Source organism: Vitis vinifera, chromosome 4 (assembly GCF_030704535.1).
Source record: "Vitis vinifera cultivar Pinot Noir 40024 chromosome 4, ASM3070453v1".
NCBI lineage: Eukaryota > Viridiplantae > Streptophyta > Magnoliopsida > Vitales > Vitaceae > Vitis > Vitis vinifera.
This window is the reverse complement of record NC_081808.1, coordinates 21,310,361-21,328,990: the sequence shown is the minus strand read 5'-3', so window position 1 is coordinate 21,328,990 and position 18,630 is coordinate 21,310,361. Positions and strand designations below refer to the sequence as shown.

Here is an 18,630-nt window from a genome sequence, read left to right as displayed (position 1 = left end):
CATTGAGGTTCCTTTTTCTGAGACTGAAATCTACGCAGCATTAATGGGGATGAATGGGGACAAAGCCCCGGGCCCGGACAGATTCACAGTAGCCTTTTGGCAAAGTAGTTGGGAGATTGTCAAGGAGGACATTTTGGGTTTATTCAAGGAGTTCCATGATCAGAACTCTTTCATTAAGAGCCTGAATCATACCTTTTTGGTGCTGATTCCGAAGAAAGGGGGGGTGGAGGACTTAGGCGATTACAGGTCAATCAGCTTGCTTGGGGGTCTTTATAAATTATTGGTTAAGGTGCTAGCCAATAGGCTTAAAAAAGTTATAGGAAAGGTCATATCTCCTGATCAGAATGCTTTCATCAAAGGGAGACAGATTCTTGATGGTTCCCTAATCGCAAATGAGGTAATAGATTCTTGGCAAAAAAGGGGAGAGAAAGGTATAGTTTGTAAATTGGACATCGAGAAGGCGTATGATAGCATCAATTGGCAATTCTTGCTAAAGGTCGTGCAAAAGATGGGTTTTGGGTCAAAATGGATAGGATGGATGTGGAATTGTATCTCCACTGTCAAATATTCAGTGCTGGTGAACGGGGTCCCAGCTGGGTTTTTCTCAAGCTCAAAAGGGTTAAGGCAAGGGGACCCCCTTTCCCCCTACTTATTTATCATGGGTATGGAAGTCCTAAGTGTGCTCATCACAAGGGCCGTTGAAGGGGGATTCATCCATGGCTGCAGGATGTGGAGAGGAAGAGAGCAGGCTGTTAATATGACTCATCTTCTGTTTGCGAACGACACAATTGTTTTTTGCGAAGCTAAGAAAGAGGCTTTATTGCATTTGGGCTGGATCCTTTTTTGGTTTGAAGCAGCTTCAGGTTTAAAGATTAACTTGGACAAAAGTATGGTAATTCCGATAGGGGAGGTGGAAGGGGTGCTGGAAATGGCGGCTGAAATTGGGTGCAGGGTGGGGCAGCTGCCTACTATTTATTTGGGGCTGCCCCTTGGGGCGCCAAATAGGGCCTCTTCCGTTTGGGATGGGGTGGAGGAGAGAATGAGGAGAAGGCTTGCCCTTTGGTAACGTTAATTTTTATCCAAAGGAGGGAGAATTACTCTTATAAAGAGTACGCTGTCCAGCATCCCCTTGTATCAAATGTCGGTTTTCCGTATGCCTAAGTCAGTGGCAAGAAGGATTGAAAAGCTTCAAAGAGACTTTTTGTGGGGTGGAGCCAATGGGGGGAACAAGGTTCACCTTGTCAGATGGGAGGTGGTGTGCGCGGATAAAGAAAAGGGAGGGCTGGGTTTAAGGAAAATTACTCTCTTGAACAAAGCTCTCCTAGGCAAATGGATTTGGAGATTTGCGCGTGCTAAGGAGGAGCTTTGGAAAAAAGTGCTTGAGGCTAAGTATGGGAAAGAGGAGCTTGGGTGGAGGACAAGGAAGGCAAATGGGGCGTTTGGAGTTGGAGTTTGGAAGGAGATTCTGAAGGAGTCCACTTGGTGTTGGGAAAATATGGGGTTCAAGGTGGGAAAAGGCAACAGAATAAGGTTTTGGACTGACCTTTGGTGCGGTAACAATGTGCTGTCCCAAGGCTTCCCGAACCTTTTCTCCATGGTTGTCCATAGGAATGTCACAGTGGAGGAGTGTTGGGATCAGAATGTGGGTCAAGGAGGGTGGAACTTAAGGCTGTTAAGGGATTTGAATGATTGGGAGTTGGGCTTGGTGGGCAATCTCTTAGTTGAGTTGAGGGATTATAGTGTAAATTTGGAAGACGATTCGGTTTTTTGGAAGAAAGGTGAGGACGTGCTGTTTAAAGTCAAGAAAGCGTATAATGTTTTGGTAAACTCTCAAGGGCTGGATTTTCCTCATAGCAATGTTTGGGTGGACAAAGTCCCAACCAAAATTGCCTTTTTTGCTTGGGAAGCTACTTGGGGGAAGGTCCTCACTTTGGATAGGCTGCAGAGAAGAGGGTGGCATTTACCTAATCGGTGTTTTTTGTGTGGGTGCGAAGAGGAAACGATCAATCATATATTAATACATTGTACAATGGCAAAAGGGTTGTGGAACATCATTCTTGCGTTGTGTGGTGTACAGTGGGTCTTTCCAAACTCTGTAAAGGAGGTTCTTAGTAGTTGGAAAGGCTCTTTTGTGGGGAGAAAAAGGAAAAAAGTGTGGAAGTCCATCCCGTTATTCATTTTCTGGACTATATGGAAGGAGAGGAACAAGCTAGCTTTTAAGGGGGGTGTGTTGGCTTATCAGAAATTAAAAACTTCGCTTGTATACATTATTTGGGGATGGGCTAAAGTGTACATTGATATGGAGTCGAAATCCCTAATAGGTTTCTTGGAGTGGTTAGCCTCCAAATAGGGTTTGGGTTGTGTTGTTTTTTGTTTGAGGGGTTGGTAGCCTTGTATACTTCCTGTATGCCTTGAGGCTATTTGCCTTTTTATATATATCGTTTGCTTATCAAAAAAAAAAATGAACAGAGAAGCATAATCCTTCATGTGCACTTCCTATAATCTGACACAAAGTAGCATAATGGAACTGGTGGAGTGCATGATATATATTGTGAGCCCAAATCCTACAAGCTTACATTTTTAGAAAAATTGGTTGTCCAACGCATATCAAAGCCTCGTTTGGTGGGAGATCATGTGTTTGAACCTCACCACATGTTTATTTCTCCACTTTATTAAGCCCAAAGGAGGCTATTTGTGGTTTGTTTATCTATGGACCTGTGTGTGCCAATGTGTCTCTCCACATGCAGGTACGTTGCAGGTGAGGGAGGCTGTTGGAGTGCATGATATACATTGTGAGCCCAAAATCCTACAAGCTTAAACTTGTAGAAAAAGTGGTCTCTAACAGGGGGAAAAAACAACATAGAAGTAACAATTTCATGGTCAAAGTATTATGTTACTGAGAGAAGGTAAGAGCCAAGGCTACCAAAGAATGGAAAATGTGGCAAATGAAACCAATGATGCTCAATGAAACCCACTTATAATTCATAGTTAACTTTGATTTTAAGGTATGCTGCTATGCTAAACAATGCCAGGTTCACAATCAAATGAAAGATCTAAACATGTTTTTGATAGACAAACAAAGATACAATAAAAAGTGTGCCTAACAATTCAAAGGTAACCTTTACATCAACCCAAACAGTATAGTGGAAGTCCAAGTCTATCATCATCAGAAAGAATCCATCAAAAGGCTAACTTCAAATAATGTAGTTATCCAATCTTCATCTATCAAAAAAACAAATGCGGTTATCTAATCTTCATAGATGAAAACATTACCTCTCCTCCAAGAGTGTGTCAATCAAAGGAAATAAACCCCTTTTGAAATCTGTCCCAAGAACATGTTTCAATGCTACTAACAATTCCTGCATTGAGCATGTTTAGAAATATCAAGTCTTAACAGTACAAATGAAATAAGGTCAAGAAAGAATACAAAACAAAATCATGAATTACCTACCTTCCGAATGGAAACAGAGTCAGAACATGTAACAAGCAGGTTCACAATGCTTTTGCATATGCTTTCTTCATGCGGCCTGATATAATCAGCAAAACTCTTCAACAGGTAAGTTAAAAAGGATACTGTCTGCAGCAATTGAGAGAGAAATTAGTATGCATTAAAGGCAAATGCATAAGAAAATAAAAGAAAAGGCCAAATCCATAAAACTAAGTTAAAAGAAGTTTAACCATATCGATCCCCTGTTTTTAGTTTCAGTAGATTTCTTTCATGAGTAGATTTTTTTTGTTTTTTTGATAAATAAATTATTATATTAGATTAAAGAAAAGAGCCACCAGAAGACGGCCGAGTAAACAAGATAACAAACCTCCCTTCACCACCAAGGCTCAACCACAAGAGCACAGAAAGAACTTTAACATACTCAACCAGTACCCAGCCATTCAAAAAATCCAACTAAAGTCAGTGGGCACTCATTGACAAACAACTTAGCCTCGAATCACAGAAAACAAACAAACACCCTTCTCAGCTTTTGAATAGAAAAAACCTCATTACAAAAAGCAATATTGTTCCTGGTCTTTCCACACCATCCAAAACAAACACAAAGGGATTGCTTGCCAAGCCTTCCTTCTCTTTTTACCCACAAAAGAACCATGTCAACCCAGCAAAGTATCTTTAATCGACGAAGAAAGCACCCAAGACACCCTAAAAAGTACAAAAATCAGCTCCCATAAAACCCTTGTCATTTCACAATGGAGCAGCAAGTGAAATGCTGTCAAAACGTTATCCATATTCCTTAATTGGGTGTTTCTATCTCTCTGGAATAACCTCAAGCACCCCTCTTAAACTTTCCATCCCACTCCTTCCCACTCTTCTCTGTTACTCATTTCTTTCCATTCATTGTCCCTATACCTCTTATTCCTTTCTCTAACAAATGTTATCTCAAAGTTTCATAGGTCTTGCCATTCCAGTCCTAGGACTCGAACAGTCACAGGGCATACAACTCAGTGACATGGCATTCAAACTTTTGAGTATAATAAAGCCTTACACAAAGAACGAGGAAACCTTGTACAATAGCTAGTCAAAGAAACACACTGCACTACAAGCTACAAACTCATTACTGAGAAAGCTTCCCTCTCAATATCTTTTGAACTAGTGTAGTTAGATGTCCACAACATGGTTAACAAAATAAACTCCTAGGGAATTTGACAAATTTAACTCTCTTTAAATGCCACGTAAATTGAATCTATTTCCTAGAAGCATCCCCCACATTGACTATAGACCTGGTCCATAATAAGAATTCTAGCTGTGGGAATAGGAACAACTAATCTCCTACCTGGTGCTGATAAAATTTCTACTCAGCCGCAAACTGAAGGCAGGCTGAAAAGAAATACAAAACAGAAAACATAATTCTACTATTCAAGCCCAATTGATGACCAGCCTAATGCATTCCATAATCTCATCATCCCAAGAAAAACAAAATAAATAAATAAATAATGTTTCCCCAAAACCAGACGCAGTTTCATGAACAACCAATTTTGTACACTTTTTTTCTTCTTTTTTTTTTCTAATGATTGGAAAATAAAGGTATCATTGAGCTTCCTTCCCAAGCTGGTATTCCATCAAAAACACACCCTGGATCATGTAATTGTAGAGTACATTTGACAATTATCAGATTCAGAACAGGCCACCCATCGCATCAAAACAATACAAGTTGCCAACTTCCCCAAAACTATGTTGCCCACGTGGTGTTATTTACCACAAAGAGATGAATAACATTAAAACTTCATACTATAAATAAGATTGCAAATTTCCTTTTAGATTCTATTTCAAATCAAGTATCTTCATAACAAGCATTCGTTAAATAAATTATCTGACAATCATCGGTTCACAACAGACCATCCATTGCACCAAAAAAAATATTATAATGTTTAAAAAGGAGTCCCAACTAATGAACAACTAAAACTAATATAAGTCAACAACTTGCGCAAAAACTCCATTGCTCACATGTCATTGCTAAAATTGACAATGCTATTATATTCTTTATATGATTATGGAGAGGGTTGATTTTTAGAAGACCAAATCCTAGAACTACAAGCTGTTCACCCTTCTAATATTGAGAATTGAGCCAATACAGTTCTTAAATCAATATGTAGCAACAATAAAGATAATGAAGCACGTGCTGGAGAGAATATGGAGGCAGAGTAAGGTTCAATTCTACCTCCTAGAACTAGTAGTCTTAGGGCAATGGGTCATTTCAAAAGGCCCCAAGCTATTTTCTTATACACAGCGAATAATGTAGTGGAGTTATGTCTATATGAGAACATGGCCAATATGATATGGGCAGTGACATCATGAAAAAAGTACATGTCGAATAACCAGATTTTTCAGATTAGTCGGCTACCTTGAAAAAGCACCAGCTTTTTTCGATCCAACAATACACAAGTAACTAGAAATATTTTTTCTAAACATGTATCATATGGATACCAAAGTCCATATTCCACCATGTTAATTGCCATGCCCATTATGCTCACTATTATTCATTGTTTTTCCCTCGTGAATGTATGCCACAATGTCTCATATTAGCCAACCTTCAACAAGGAATGCATGGGCCACAAATGAATGATAGCAACACACAATGTTTACAAGAATCAAGTGTCCCAACTTGTATGCTAAACTCCTAACACCTACAAGAATTATAAAACTATAGTGTCAGACAAGCCTACGCAGAGAACAAATTCTCCCTCACAATCCATCAGTGCACTAGTGCTACTGCATCACCCTTTTATATGGACTCCAGTATAGCTTCCCACAAGTTCAAATTTGAAACCAACCCATGACAATCTAACAACTCACTCAAGCAGTTGGAGGAGAAGTTAGAGCAGTTAAGTAACCATCATAACCACCTGCCTACTAATGGGGGGGGATGCCAACACAATAGTTAGGTGGTAACATCGTTGCCCATAGAAGGCTATTAGTACAAATTTCACATAATTTTACCAGGTACACTCGATTTGAGGTGGGAGATAGGGAGAAAATCCATTTTTGGCAAGACTTGTAGTGGGGGGATCAACCTTTAGGTTCTCAATTTCATGACTATTCAAAATAGTCACCGTTAAAAACCTCTCTATTTCATCAATCCTTAGGTCTATTTATCCTTTTTCTTGGAACTTTAATTTCCATCATAACCTTTTTAATTTTGAGATAGAATATCTAGAAAGACTTATGTCCTCTCTTGCTCATTTGCAATTATACCCATTTGTTCTAGATGCGAGAATTTGGTCTTTATCTTCTTCAGGTTTATTTACCGTAAAGTCTTTTGATCTAGTTCCTTTTTTCCCTACTAATTTTGTTTCGAAATCTTAAGTCTCTTTTAAAGTTAAGTCCTTTATTTGGTTAGTAGCACACAAGAAGGTAAACATCAATGACATGTTACAATTAAAAGGACTCTACAAGGCCCTTAGTCTTGATGTTTGTAAGTTATGTATGAAGTATGGAGAATCAGTAGATCATCTCTTTTTACATTGTCCTTTGACGTTGGGATTGTGGTACAGATTATTTAGATTGACCAAGATGGACCGGACTCCTTCGAAGAGTATTTGTGACACGATGACCATCACATATAAAGGATTGGGAAGCTCTAGGAGAGGCCTAGTACTGCGGCAAGCCACTTGTCTTGCTTGGATTTGCGTTATGTGGCGGAAAGAAATGTTAGGATTGTTTAAAGCAAGGCAAGGACTTCAAAGATTCTTCAGGATACCATTCATTTCCTTGCTTCTTTTTGGGCCTCTTGCTTCACAACTTTTAAGGGCATTCCCCTTGATATGGTTCAATTTGATTAGTTATCAGTGTGTAGTTCCAAGGGTGTGCATTAGTAAGGAGAGGCTGCTATTTATATTTACCATATGGTTTATGTTATCAATTTGATATGGTTCGATTTGATTGGTTATCACGTTATATTTAGGTTTACTTACTACTTTGGAGGTTCCATTTGTTTAGCTTTTGTTTGTGGTAGGATTCCTCATCCCTTCTATTGTACTCCTTAAATCCTAATTTAGCATTTTACATTGTTGTTTCTCATAAATAAAAAAACAAAAAAAAAGAAAAAAGAATCACCTGCCTACCTTCAACCTTGTGCCATGAGTCCAAACAAGCCCTTGCTTGGTGTTGTGCATTGCAGTCCCTTGTCTAAGTCTGCTACCAACCAACTGTTGTGACTCGTCCCAATAGATGCATGCATCTTAATTGGACTAACTTCTCTACATGTGCATGCCAAGCAGCCCTTACCCTACTACCAGTCCATGTTGCATGTTTCATTTCATACTTATTGCACATCAGCCTTGAATTGGCTCAGCCCATGGCCTTGCATTATTTTTTCTTTATTTTGGCATGCCACCCTTATGCCTTAAGCTATATATGAGTGCAATGTGCCATCCACATGCCTTGTGCGGCATTGTGGCCATCAAGTGGCAAACACTAGCCACATACCTAATGCATCTCCTGATGACTACCAAATATGACTTTCTAAAACCACTTGATAACTATCAGACAAAACCGCACAAAATGACAAAGTGGACCAGCTGGTTATAAAATAGAGAAGATATCCAATGATGCTTCTATAGGACAACTAATCTGCTTCCCTCCTTTTCAAATCACTAAACTTCCCTTCCTAATGTTAAAACCAATTTTGTAGGAAGCTTGAAAGGCCAACAACTCCACCAAAAGGCCATAAGAAACCATCCACTAGTCCCCCATTTCTATTCCCATCATCAGGACATAAATACCATAAAATAACCAAGTCTAACCATCTTCACAATTCTTGAATTGGCAAGAAATAGAAAAAGATCCTACCTCCAAGTCTAGAGACTAATACTCAAAGTCCCATGTCACCTAAACACCACTAGCAATCCCCTTGCATCAAGGGGACCCATTGTAAACTCTGCCCCACCATAGAGTTCACATTTGTCTCCAGCAAACAGTCTAGATCATGTTTATGAGGGTACAAAAGAGTTTTTATTACTTTCCTTTTGTCAAATTATTTCAGCCTCAAACATTCCATGAAACAATATGAAGCTTTATAGTCAATCTTTGTCAAAGACCAATAGTCCACACCACCATCAATTGCTTTCCCTCCACAGCCATCATGGTTTTACAACGCTAAAACAATTTTTGAAGTTCTCTATCCTTGCTTGAGCTGGTTCCCACATCCTTTTTCTTTGAATTTGCAAGCCTATAGAGACTTCCCTTGCCTCAATATCCATCTAAATCTTTATGATATCTTTCTCAAACCACTCTATAGAAACACCGCCACTTCTGTAAAACCAAAAAAATTTCCCATTCACCCAAGAGCAAGGCTACATCCCAAAATCCCTTTCCATTTCCTGAACTGTTAAAGGAGTTACAATGGAGAATTAGGGGTTGCTGCTGAATAGACCCCACCATCCCCTACAGTTTCCAGCTTCAACCTTGGAGAAAAGTTCAAACCATAATTAAGGAACTCAACTTTAGACAACTCTGGTTGCTTAAGCTCTACTGCCTCCAATTTCCCCTCTCCTACTTCCTTGACCCAAGCATTTCACATAATGCCACCCAAGCCCAAGAGAGAAGAGAAGAAATTGAGAGATACACAAGAAGCTCCATCACCCTACACTCTATACCCAAAAGAATGAATTTGGAACAATCAAAATCTTTGTGTTCTTATCAATGAATAATTTTTTGGAAACAAATAATTTCAAAAAAAAGATCATTGTTCTGTGGCCAAGAAAATGAACATCAATAACTTATTCCATTGTCTGTCAAAAAAAAAAAAACAAAATCGATAACTTATTCCAACTTCCACAAATATTATTTCTTCTCTATTTTTGTGTCTGCAAATGAACATAGGACTTGAGAAAAAACAGGCCAAATTTGTTTTCATATAGGGGTCCTTTATTTAGACACAGACTTATGAGAGAAAGCTTCCGATTTTATAATTGAAGAGTAAGCCTATCAATAAATTAAATTAAATTGAAGAGTAAGATTGCAAGAAATTTATTTCTTTTAGGTTCTTTGGCACAAGGGACTGAAGTGACAACTGGTCTTTTATGAATTGAGATATTAGATGATATTGGGCCTTTGCCCGACAATTTTTGCTTGTTCCTTTCTATTGCTTCTTATTTACTTAATAAATTCCTGGTTCATAAAAATAGTAACAATAATAATAATCAAAAAATCCTATGTTCTATTTGGTGGTGGGATAATGTAGATATGGATGCAACACCAATGAAGTAGAGAATGCAAGGACTATGTGAACTAAAGTGCTCATTCTCCTTCACAATAGAAACAAGATGTCCAACCCACCATGAAATGATCATCTCCTGTTTTACACTATTTTTTCCTATTTTATTAACAGTTTTTATCTAGTGTGGTATGAAAAAGACCCATAATTCTAAACTATTAGCATTCACTATCACATGATAACTAGTACCACTGGCCTTCCACAGACAACAGATTGATATGTTCAATCATTTTATACAACAAAAATGCTAAAGGTCCATGTGGGTAGCAAAGTACTTTCTACCATGAGCTCAGATGTTCCGATACCTTGCCTCTGGCCTTTACAACCAGATGAAACAAAAAAAATCAGTCTTCCAGGAAACAAGATGGGAGAAAGTACCATGACTTATTATCATATCCTGTTTTACACTATTTCTCCCTATTTTATTAAGAGTTTTCATTTGGTGTGACCAGAAAAAGACACCTAACTCTAAACTAATTGCATTCATTCCCACATAATAAATAGTTCCACTGTGCTTCAATGGGTTTATATCACAATCCTTTTAAGAAATAAAAGTGTTAAAGGTCCATTTGGATAGCAAAGTACTTTTCCCATGTGTTCTTATACAGAGGCAAGGTGTAAATCAGCTTTTCAAGGAAATGGTTCTGAGAGAAAAACACACTTACCTTAACCTGTGCACCCTTCAGCTCAATGAAGTGATTCTTTAAGTGGGGATGGACCTTTTCTGGCCCTGGAACAGATATAGCAGCCACCATCAGTGGTAACAAGTGAGGTATGTTGGTTTGAACAAGCCGGCCATACAACTGAAATAGAAACATAACCACGAGGGGGCTCTCCGTAACTATCTTGAATGAGCGTGTGCTGGGGTTTAGCTGCCCAGCCCCAACATACCCTGTAGTAGTGGTAACAGCTTGATCTGAAACATCCATGGGCTTAACATCTTCCCCGCCCACTGGTACTGAAACTGGAACTGGAACTGGCACTGGGACTGGAACTGCTGCCCCATTTTCAAAGAAATGGCTAACGGTTAATCTAAAGTTCTGGTAAATTTTGCACACAAAGTCCAAGAATGGCTGAACTTCATTTTCAAGGGTAGGTCTGAAGTTTCTGAGGAGGTCAAAGATGATACGGATACAAATTAAGCCATTCTCTTCATTATCAGTGGTGAGAACTTGCATGGCTACCTTCAAGAGGTCCTGAACATAGGGACGGAGGACCTCACTGTGAGGAAGGCGATTGAGAACTTCGACAGCAATGTTCCTGAGTTTGTGTTCAGGGTTATCCGTTAATTGTGGCTTTGTAATTTGTAAAAGAATTACTGAGAATGCTCGGAAGTAACATTTTAGGAAATTCGAGTATTCTGCAGTGTGAGCAATCTCGAGACTGTCCCGAACTTCCATTGCCATCTGAAGCCTCGTTTGGATTGCTGTTTCGAAGAACAAAAACACATAGATATCAGCATCGTCATGGAGTCATAGTATGAAATTGAAGTATGTGTGGAGAGAGTCGGAATCTCAGTTTTAAAAAGAAAGATGAAAGCACTAAAATCATAAAATCACCGCTTCCGTTGGGGCTATTTGTTCATTAAAAAAGAGTGAAAATCAAGAACAAACAATTTCCCAGTTTAGTTGCTCAAAATGCTGGAAAAGAAGGTACACCCGATTTTATAAGTAGTTTTTCATCAACATAACGCAATGATACAAAGACAAAACAAGAAATGAAAGAAAAACCTTGTAGCACGGTGAATTGAATTCCCACTCTCTAAAAACCAAAAGAACAAACAAAAAAAACAAAACCCTCAAAACTATCTTGTTTCCTTCTTTTTTTTTTCCTCCATTTTTCTCAGAAACCAAACTAGAAGTGGAGAAAAAAATATTAAAAAAAAAAAAAAAAAAAGCAGTGTAGTAGTTGAGGTCAAGAGAGAGATAGAGGGAGTACGGAGGTCGGGCTCGACGAGATGCCGAGAGTGCTGTTCAAAATTCTGAATAGGACTCATCTTGCAGTCAAGAGTCCCAGAAACCCTAGCTCCGCGGCCTCAATAGCCGAACAACTCCGGCTCGATTTCAGACTTCTCTGTGCCTCTAGGGTTTCAGAAGATAAATCCCCCGCGCGGCTCTACGACTTGAAGACTTCTCTGTGACGGTCACTGACGCTTCTTTCGCGGGAAATAAGATTGTTTGGACCTGCCTACAACTACAAAAACTAGGGTTTGAAATGAGATGAGGATTTTTCCGGTGATCATTCGATAAATAGGTTTATTTCTTCTTCAGTTAAACTTTCCCTCCCCCTTTACCCTCCTCGCTCCGTCCGAGGTTCTGCAGAAGTCGAGACTCGGGACGGACGTTTTCCTTCTCTCTCATTGGGTTTGGGCCTATTTATGCTTTCTCCCTTTTTTTCTTTTCTTTTTTTTCTTTTTTTTCCTTTTTTTTCTTTTTTAATTTTATCGTTCGTTATAAATTTATAATCTGCATGGTAACGGGCCCGCGATCATTTTGGGCTGATCGGCGCAGGTGGCGGTGGTGCTGACGTAGGCATGATGATTTCAACTTTCCACATATTGGGACCCATCTTTTTTTATTATTATTATACAGTCTAATTATAATAACAAAGTTAATTTTTGGAATATAACATGGTATGCGCCACTTTATGAGAAGTTATGTTGCATTGTTGTTGATTTTTCTTGTTATTTAAATGCATTTAATATTATGTACGGTATAAGTAATTGTGGGAAAACAAAATTTCAATTGATATTTTGGAAATAATATAATTTTTAATAAAAAAAATTAATAATTGGAAGTTAAATTAGTGGATGCTTATTTAAATGTCCATCCATGAGATTTGAAAAATAGTTAATAACATTAATCATGTCAGATCACGTTGTATTAATCACATGGATAAAAACTTAGGTAATGTTTAGTATAATTTAATACTTATTATTTAATAATTTAAATTAATTTTAAGTTAAATTATATTTAAATTATTAACTTAAATTTTAATTTAAGTATTAAGGGATAACATTAACTTAAAATTTATTCTAAATCATCAAATTAGCATATTTATCATATGGTAATACAGGTTGAGTAACAATAAAGGTCATGGAGTAGCAAATGAGATCATAAAGATAAATAGGGTAAATGAGGGTAAAAAATGTAAAATGAAAATATAGACTTAAAAATAAGTTAATTATTTTTATTTTTTTAGTTAAAGTTGTTTTTTATTTTAAGTCATATCATATATTGTTTTATCAAATATATTTAATTTACTTGATAATTTAAATTAATTTATTAAGTTATTAAGTTGGTTTATCAAACAACCACTTAGAGAGGTATGATAGCTGAATTTTGTCATGTCAACTTGAAAAATATACTAATTTTGTCCACCCACTATGTTAAAATTTACTAATTTAAAAAAAAAAAGTTACTTTAAATAATTAAGTTAGTTGATCAAACAACTACTTAGGGAGGTCTGATAGCTGAATTTTGTCATGTCAACTTGAAAAATTTACTAATTTTGTTCATCCACTATGTTAAAATTAACTAATTTTAAAAAGGAGAAGGAAATGAAAACTAATTACTTTATTTGACCTCTTTTTGGTCATTTGCTTTAGATTGAATTAAAACAACAGAGGAATGTTGGAAAGAGAAGCAAAGATACTGAATAAGGCCTCTAATATTTTTCTTGTTTTTTTTTCATATATTAATGTATAAAAGTTTATAATTGTATACAATTGATTGTAACTGCTTTTAAGGTTAAAAGATGCTACTAGAACTACCCTCGACACCCCCTACCCCACAAGCACAAATGTTTGTCACACACAATAAGCTTGGACCTTAGTATTTCAAATTAGTTTGTGATATCGATTTTGTTAACACATCTACAATTTGATTAATAGTGGGTACAAACCTTACTTTAAGTTCTTTACGAGCTACCTTATTCTTTATAAAGCATATATCAATTTCTATATGACTTGTCCAAGAATGATATACTAGATTCTCAACTGGAGTTGTTGTAGATTGTCATTCTAAGTAATTGCACTTCATGGTAGCGATATTCTCTAGCTCATGTAACAAAGATTGCATCTAAGTGATGTTTGATGTTACTTAAACTAATGCTCTATATTCAAACTATGTGCTAGAATGAGCAACAACTCTTTCTTTTTTCCAAGGCCATGAAATCATATTATCACAAAAAAAAAAAAAAAATGTAGTAGCCACCAATGGAACAACGATCATCAATATCAATTTCCTAGTCAGCATCCGAATAGACGACCAGATCAAGATAAAGGGTTGGATGAAAGAAAAAACTAATGGTGAAGGTACCCTTGAAATAACATAAGACACGTTTGCAAGCTTGCCAGTGGAAAATGGTAGGTTGTTATTAATATTAACTAAGATTATTCATAATATAAAAGAGTTCAAGTTGTGTGATGGTGACATATTGGATAACATTGACGGTGTTACGATAAACAATAAGATTATAAATAAATAAATAAAAAATCACCATCTTCACAACTTAATTTCTTTACAGGGCATGCAGGAGTTGAAGCAAGCTTGGCACCAAACATTTTTGTCCATTAAGCAAATCATGAATGTACCGAGATTGACATGAGTGAAAACCAAAGGATATCTGGAGGGCTTGTATACTTAAAAAATAATGTAATGAGACAAGTCATTTCAAAGAAAACTATTGATGCGGATGATCAATGAGAGTATTGATTATGGAGGGATGACTATTAGTGACAAGGATGTCATCAACATAAACAAGTAACAAAATCAACATGGATCCCTTATTAAGAATTAATAAGAATGTGTCAACATGTGAATTACAAAAACCAAGATGAAGAAAACAATTCCGCAATCTTTCATACCAAGCATAAGGTGATTGTCTAAGGCTCTATAAGGCTTTTTGGAGCTAACAAACATAGATGGGCTTGGTGACATCAACAAACCCCTCCAGTTGTTGCATAAAGACAAATTCATTGAGCCACTCATGAAAGAAAACATTATTAACATCCAATTGTTGGATGTCCCATCCTCGAGTAACAATGAGACTTAAGACAATATGAATACTGGAAAGCTTGATCATAAGACTAAATGTTTTAGAGAAGTCAACCCAAAGAGTTTGATAAAACCCCTTAGCCACAAGCCTGACCTTGTGTTGTTGCACAAACATATTCAAATTGAGTTTCAATTTAAAAACCCACTTGATTCCAATCATTTTCATATAAGGTAGGTAAGGTATAAGAGACCAAGTATAGTTTATAGTTTAAGTCACATACTCAGACTACACAACTTGCTTCCACATGGGATAAGTCAAAGTTTAGGCAGCAAAAGTAAGTTATGTGGTATAAGGAGAAAATGTAATGGTAGCGAGGTAGAAAAAAATTAGGTTTGAATATGCCTGACTTAGAACGAGTTTGCATCTGGTGGGAATTAAAAGATAATGGTATGGGCACAATGGGTAGAAGAAATAGAGAACAAAAAAAATGAAGAATTCATAAGAAGATCCATAGGGGTTTGTAAGGTGGCAGGAGGGGAAAGAGAGGTTGTAAAGGATTAAGGGGTTGGAGAAGAAAGAACTATGATGGAAGACACAAGGAATGTAAGAATGTTAGGTAGGAAAGCATTATAAGCTCATGGAACCTATCCTACACCACAATCAATCAAATAAGAGCCTATAGAAGGGGACCTAAGAGAAGTATGTTCGGTGGGTGGTGAGGGTATAGATATGGGGAACAAGGGAAAAACATTGAACACATTGATATAGTGATGCCAAAATTGGGAAATAAAGGAAAAAGGAAAATTAGTTTAATTAAATATAACATTGGGTGTAATATAAACTCATTTAGATGAATCAAGGTGTTTATACCCCTTATGGACATCACTACACCCAATGAAAACACACTTCTTAGTGTGAAAGGTAAACTTATGGGTGTTATAGACATGAAAATTAGGAAAACAAGTACAACCAAAAGATTTGAGAAAACGTAATCAATTAGGGTGCCAAAAAGTTTATGATAATGATAAGACATATGTAAAACAAATGTAGGCAACTTATTGATGAGAAAATTTGTTGCATAGAAAGCTTCCCACCAAAAATAGAGAGGTAATTTTGCGTATGCCAATAAGGTGAGACCACACTTAACCACATGACGATGTTTTTGCTCAACACAACCATGTTGTTGGTGCACATGTGAGCAAGGATGACGAAAATGAATCCCATGTTTAAAAAAAATAAATGATGAAAAGGTTTCTACTCTCCACCCCAATTTGATTGTAAGGCTTTAATAAACAGGTCAAATTGTTTTTCAACAAACAATTTGAAAAGATGACAAACATTAAGAGCATCTAATTTAACTTTCAATGGATAAATCCAAGTAAATCGGGTATAGTCATCGACAAAATGTATATAATAAAGGAAACCAACACCGGACTTGATAAAATAAGCCCCAACAAATTAATGTGAACCAATTGAAGAGGTGTGATGGTTGTGGTTGGAGTTGGGGAAAAAAAAAAGGAAAATAATGATTTTTTCCAGATTGACATAAATTACAAAAACTTTGAGATAAGATTTTTGTTAAACTAAGGTTTGGTTAATCTCAATTTTGATGATAACAAAATAAGATTTAGAACTAATGTTTTACATTAAGTGTGTTTAAACAAGAAGATTAACAAAGTGACAAATACAAAGATAAATCAAACCAAAATAAACAATAAAGAAAACGAAAACCTCAAAGAGAATAACCTTTAAGACATTTCATAGGATCTCTTTATAAGGTTGTTGGTGCGATAAGTTTCTCATGCATTTTATTTTTACACCAAAAATCATCATTGTGCTAAAATGTTTTAAAATTCTTTTATACTTTGATGATTTATAATTTCATTTGAAACTTTGAGTTAAATATTTTTTAAACTTCTTAAAAGGGTTTGCTTAAGTTATTGAAGGTTTCACATCTAAAATTAGAGTTTTTAGGCAATTCATATTGTAATTGATTAAGGGTCCAAGGAATCGATTAAGTTGATTGGGCTCTACCAATTGAGGAGTGTTTTTACACACTCTCTCTTTCAGTAGCTTAGTGCTCTCGATTGAGGTTTTGCCTTTCTTAATCGAGGTCTAATTGAGAACTTGAACCCCAATGGTTACTTGTCATAAGCATTAATTGTTAACAACCAATTCAACTAGTTCACCCCTCAAATGTGCTTAATAGTTAGTTTGGGCTTCTCATTCTTATATAAAGGTTCCGATTTTCATTATTTTTTAGTTTAACATTCCAAAATCTTTTTAAAATATATTTGAGCTTTGGGGGAGTGTTTTTTAGTGCACCTTGTTTTAAAATTTGCATATTATTAGTGCACTTCAATCCTAATTTATATCTTTAAGCTTAACTTTGTACTAAGATTTTATAAGATAAAATTCTTTCTTGTAAGGGGAACTCAAGTACGAGGTATCACTTGAAGAAAAATCTAAGTGCGAGGTATCACTAAGTGTTTATTAAGTGTGAGGTATCACTTCGTTCGTGTTTATCAAATGCGAGGTATCACATAGTGTTTATCTAGTGTAAGGTATCACTTCAGGAGTTCAAGAGTGAGGTATCTCTTGAATATTTTGTAAGTACCCATTGGATCCAATTAATTCAATTGTAAAACTTGAAATTTTATATTAGAATACTTGAATTAGTGGAATCTCAAGCTTGACATTGAAGTTAGAAGAGAGTGAACGTAGGTTAGGTTACACCGAACCACTATAAAAATATTGTATTTGCATTTTCTCTTCCTTAATTTTTTTATTTTATATGCAATTACTTTTCATTGTATTTATTCTATATTTGTATATAATTGTCTCCTACATTCATATTGTTTAAATTTAAAAAAAATGGACTATTACCTTTAGAGTGACTGTAGCATAATTGGAAATATAACAAGATGGTATCAAACAATAAAGGTCATCTTTAATTGAACCGTGGAGCAGAATGTTCCCCAAGCTCTTGTCTTTCATAAAGTAATGATTCTATTGAAACTCAACATAAGCATTATTATTTGTAGTGATCTTATAAATGCTTAATAGATTTTTAGTAATTTTTATACAATACAAAATATTTTAAGTTGCAAGGTTTTAAGGAAATAAGGTAGAGAAAAATAACCAACATTTTGAATACACAAACCTTGACCATTGCCCACAGTAACCTTATCAAGACCATTAGAATAAGATTTGAAGTTCAAGTTGTCCAGATTATTGGTTATATGGTTTGATGCACTACCGTCAAAGTATCAAGATGGATTTGCTACTGTATTAGGTAAGGCAACCATAATAGCTAATGAATTACTTTACAGAAATTGAAAAACTTAATTAAATTTGTAGTAACAGTTTGTAGCAATGTGCCATTGTCGACCACAAACTTGACCAGTTGGGTGTGATGCATTACCTCTACCATGTCCATCATGACCACCGCCCTCGACCAAAGTCCTGGTTGCCATAAAAATTGTTACAACCTCTAATGTGTAATCTATTATTCTTATGAATATTTCTAAAGTCATGACCACCTAAATACTAGCTACTGTAAAATTAGCAAAGACATTTTGTGGATCAATTTATGTGCTATAATTCAAATGCTTAATACGGGTTTCGTGATTCTACAACATTACACACACTTTTGGTAGAGTGAAGATTTATGGTCGTGTTATAACTATGACAACCATCGGGTCATATTTAAATCTAACATCAACCAACGAATTCATTATAAGATCCTCATTAGTAAGAGTTGCTCCAAAATGCAACTAGATTGCATGCAATTGACCTGATATTGCTTATATACTCAACTATTGAGAAAAAAAACCTTTTTTTAGTTGTTTGCATTTGAATTCTCAACTGAAGTACCATTGTTTTTTAAAGAAAGGTAAAGAAATGCTCT

At 36.1% G+C, this 18,630-nt stretch overlaps 1 protein-coding gene across 1 annotated transcript in view; it reads right to left on the bottom strand.

Moving 5' to 3' along the window:
- LOC100255847 (transcription-associated protein 1) overlaps nucleotides 1–12,106 on the bottom strand; it is a 55,089-nt gene extending 42,983 nt beyond the window's left edge. The window contains exons 1-4 of the mRNA XM_003631847.4: nucleotides 11,661–12,106; nucleotides 10,388–11,148; nucleotides 3,452–3,577; nucleotides 3,274–3,359 (exon numbers count right to left, since the gene is read on the bottom strand). Of these exons, the coding sequence (XP_003631895.1) occupies nucleotides 3,274–3,359; nucleotides 3,452–3,577; nucleotides 10,388–11,148; nucleotides 11,661–11,718 (1,031 nt within the window). The 5' untranslated portion in view covers nucleotides 11,719–12,106. The remainder of the gene's footprint in view (nucleotides 1–3,273; nucleotides 3,360–3,451; nucleotides 3,578–10,387; nucleotides 11,149–11,660) is intronic.
- Nucleotides 12,107–18,630: the final 6,524 nt, after the last annotated feature.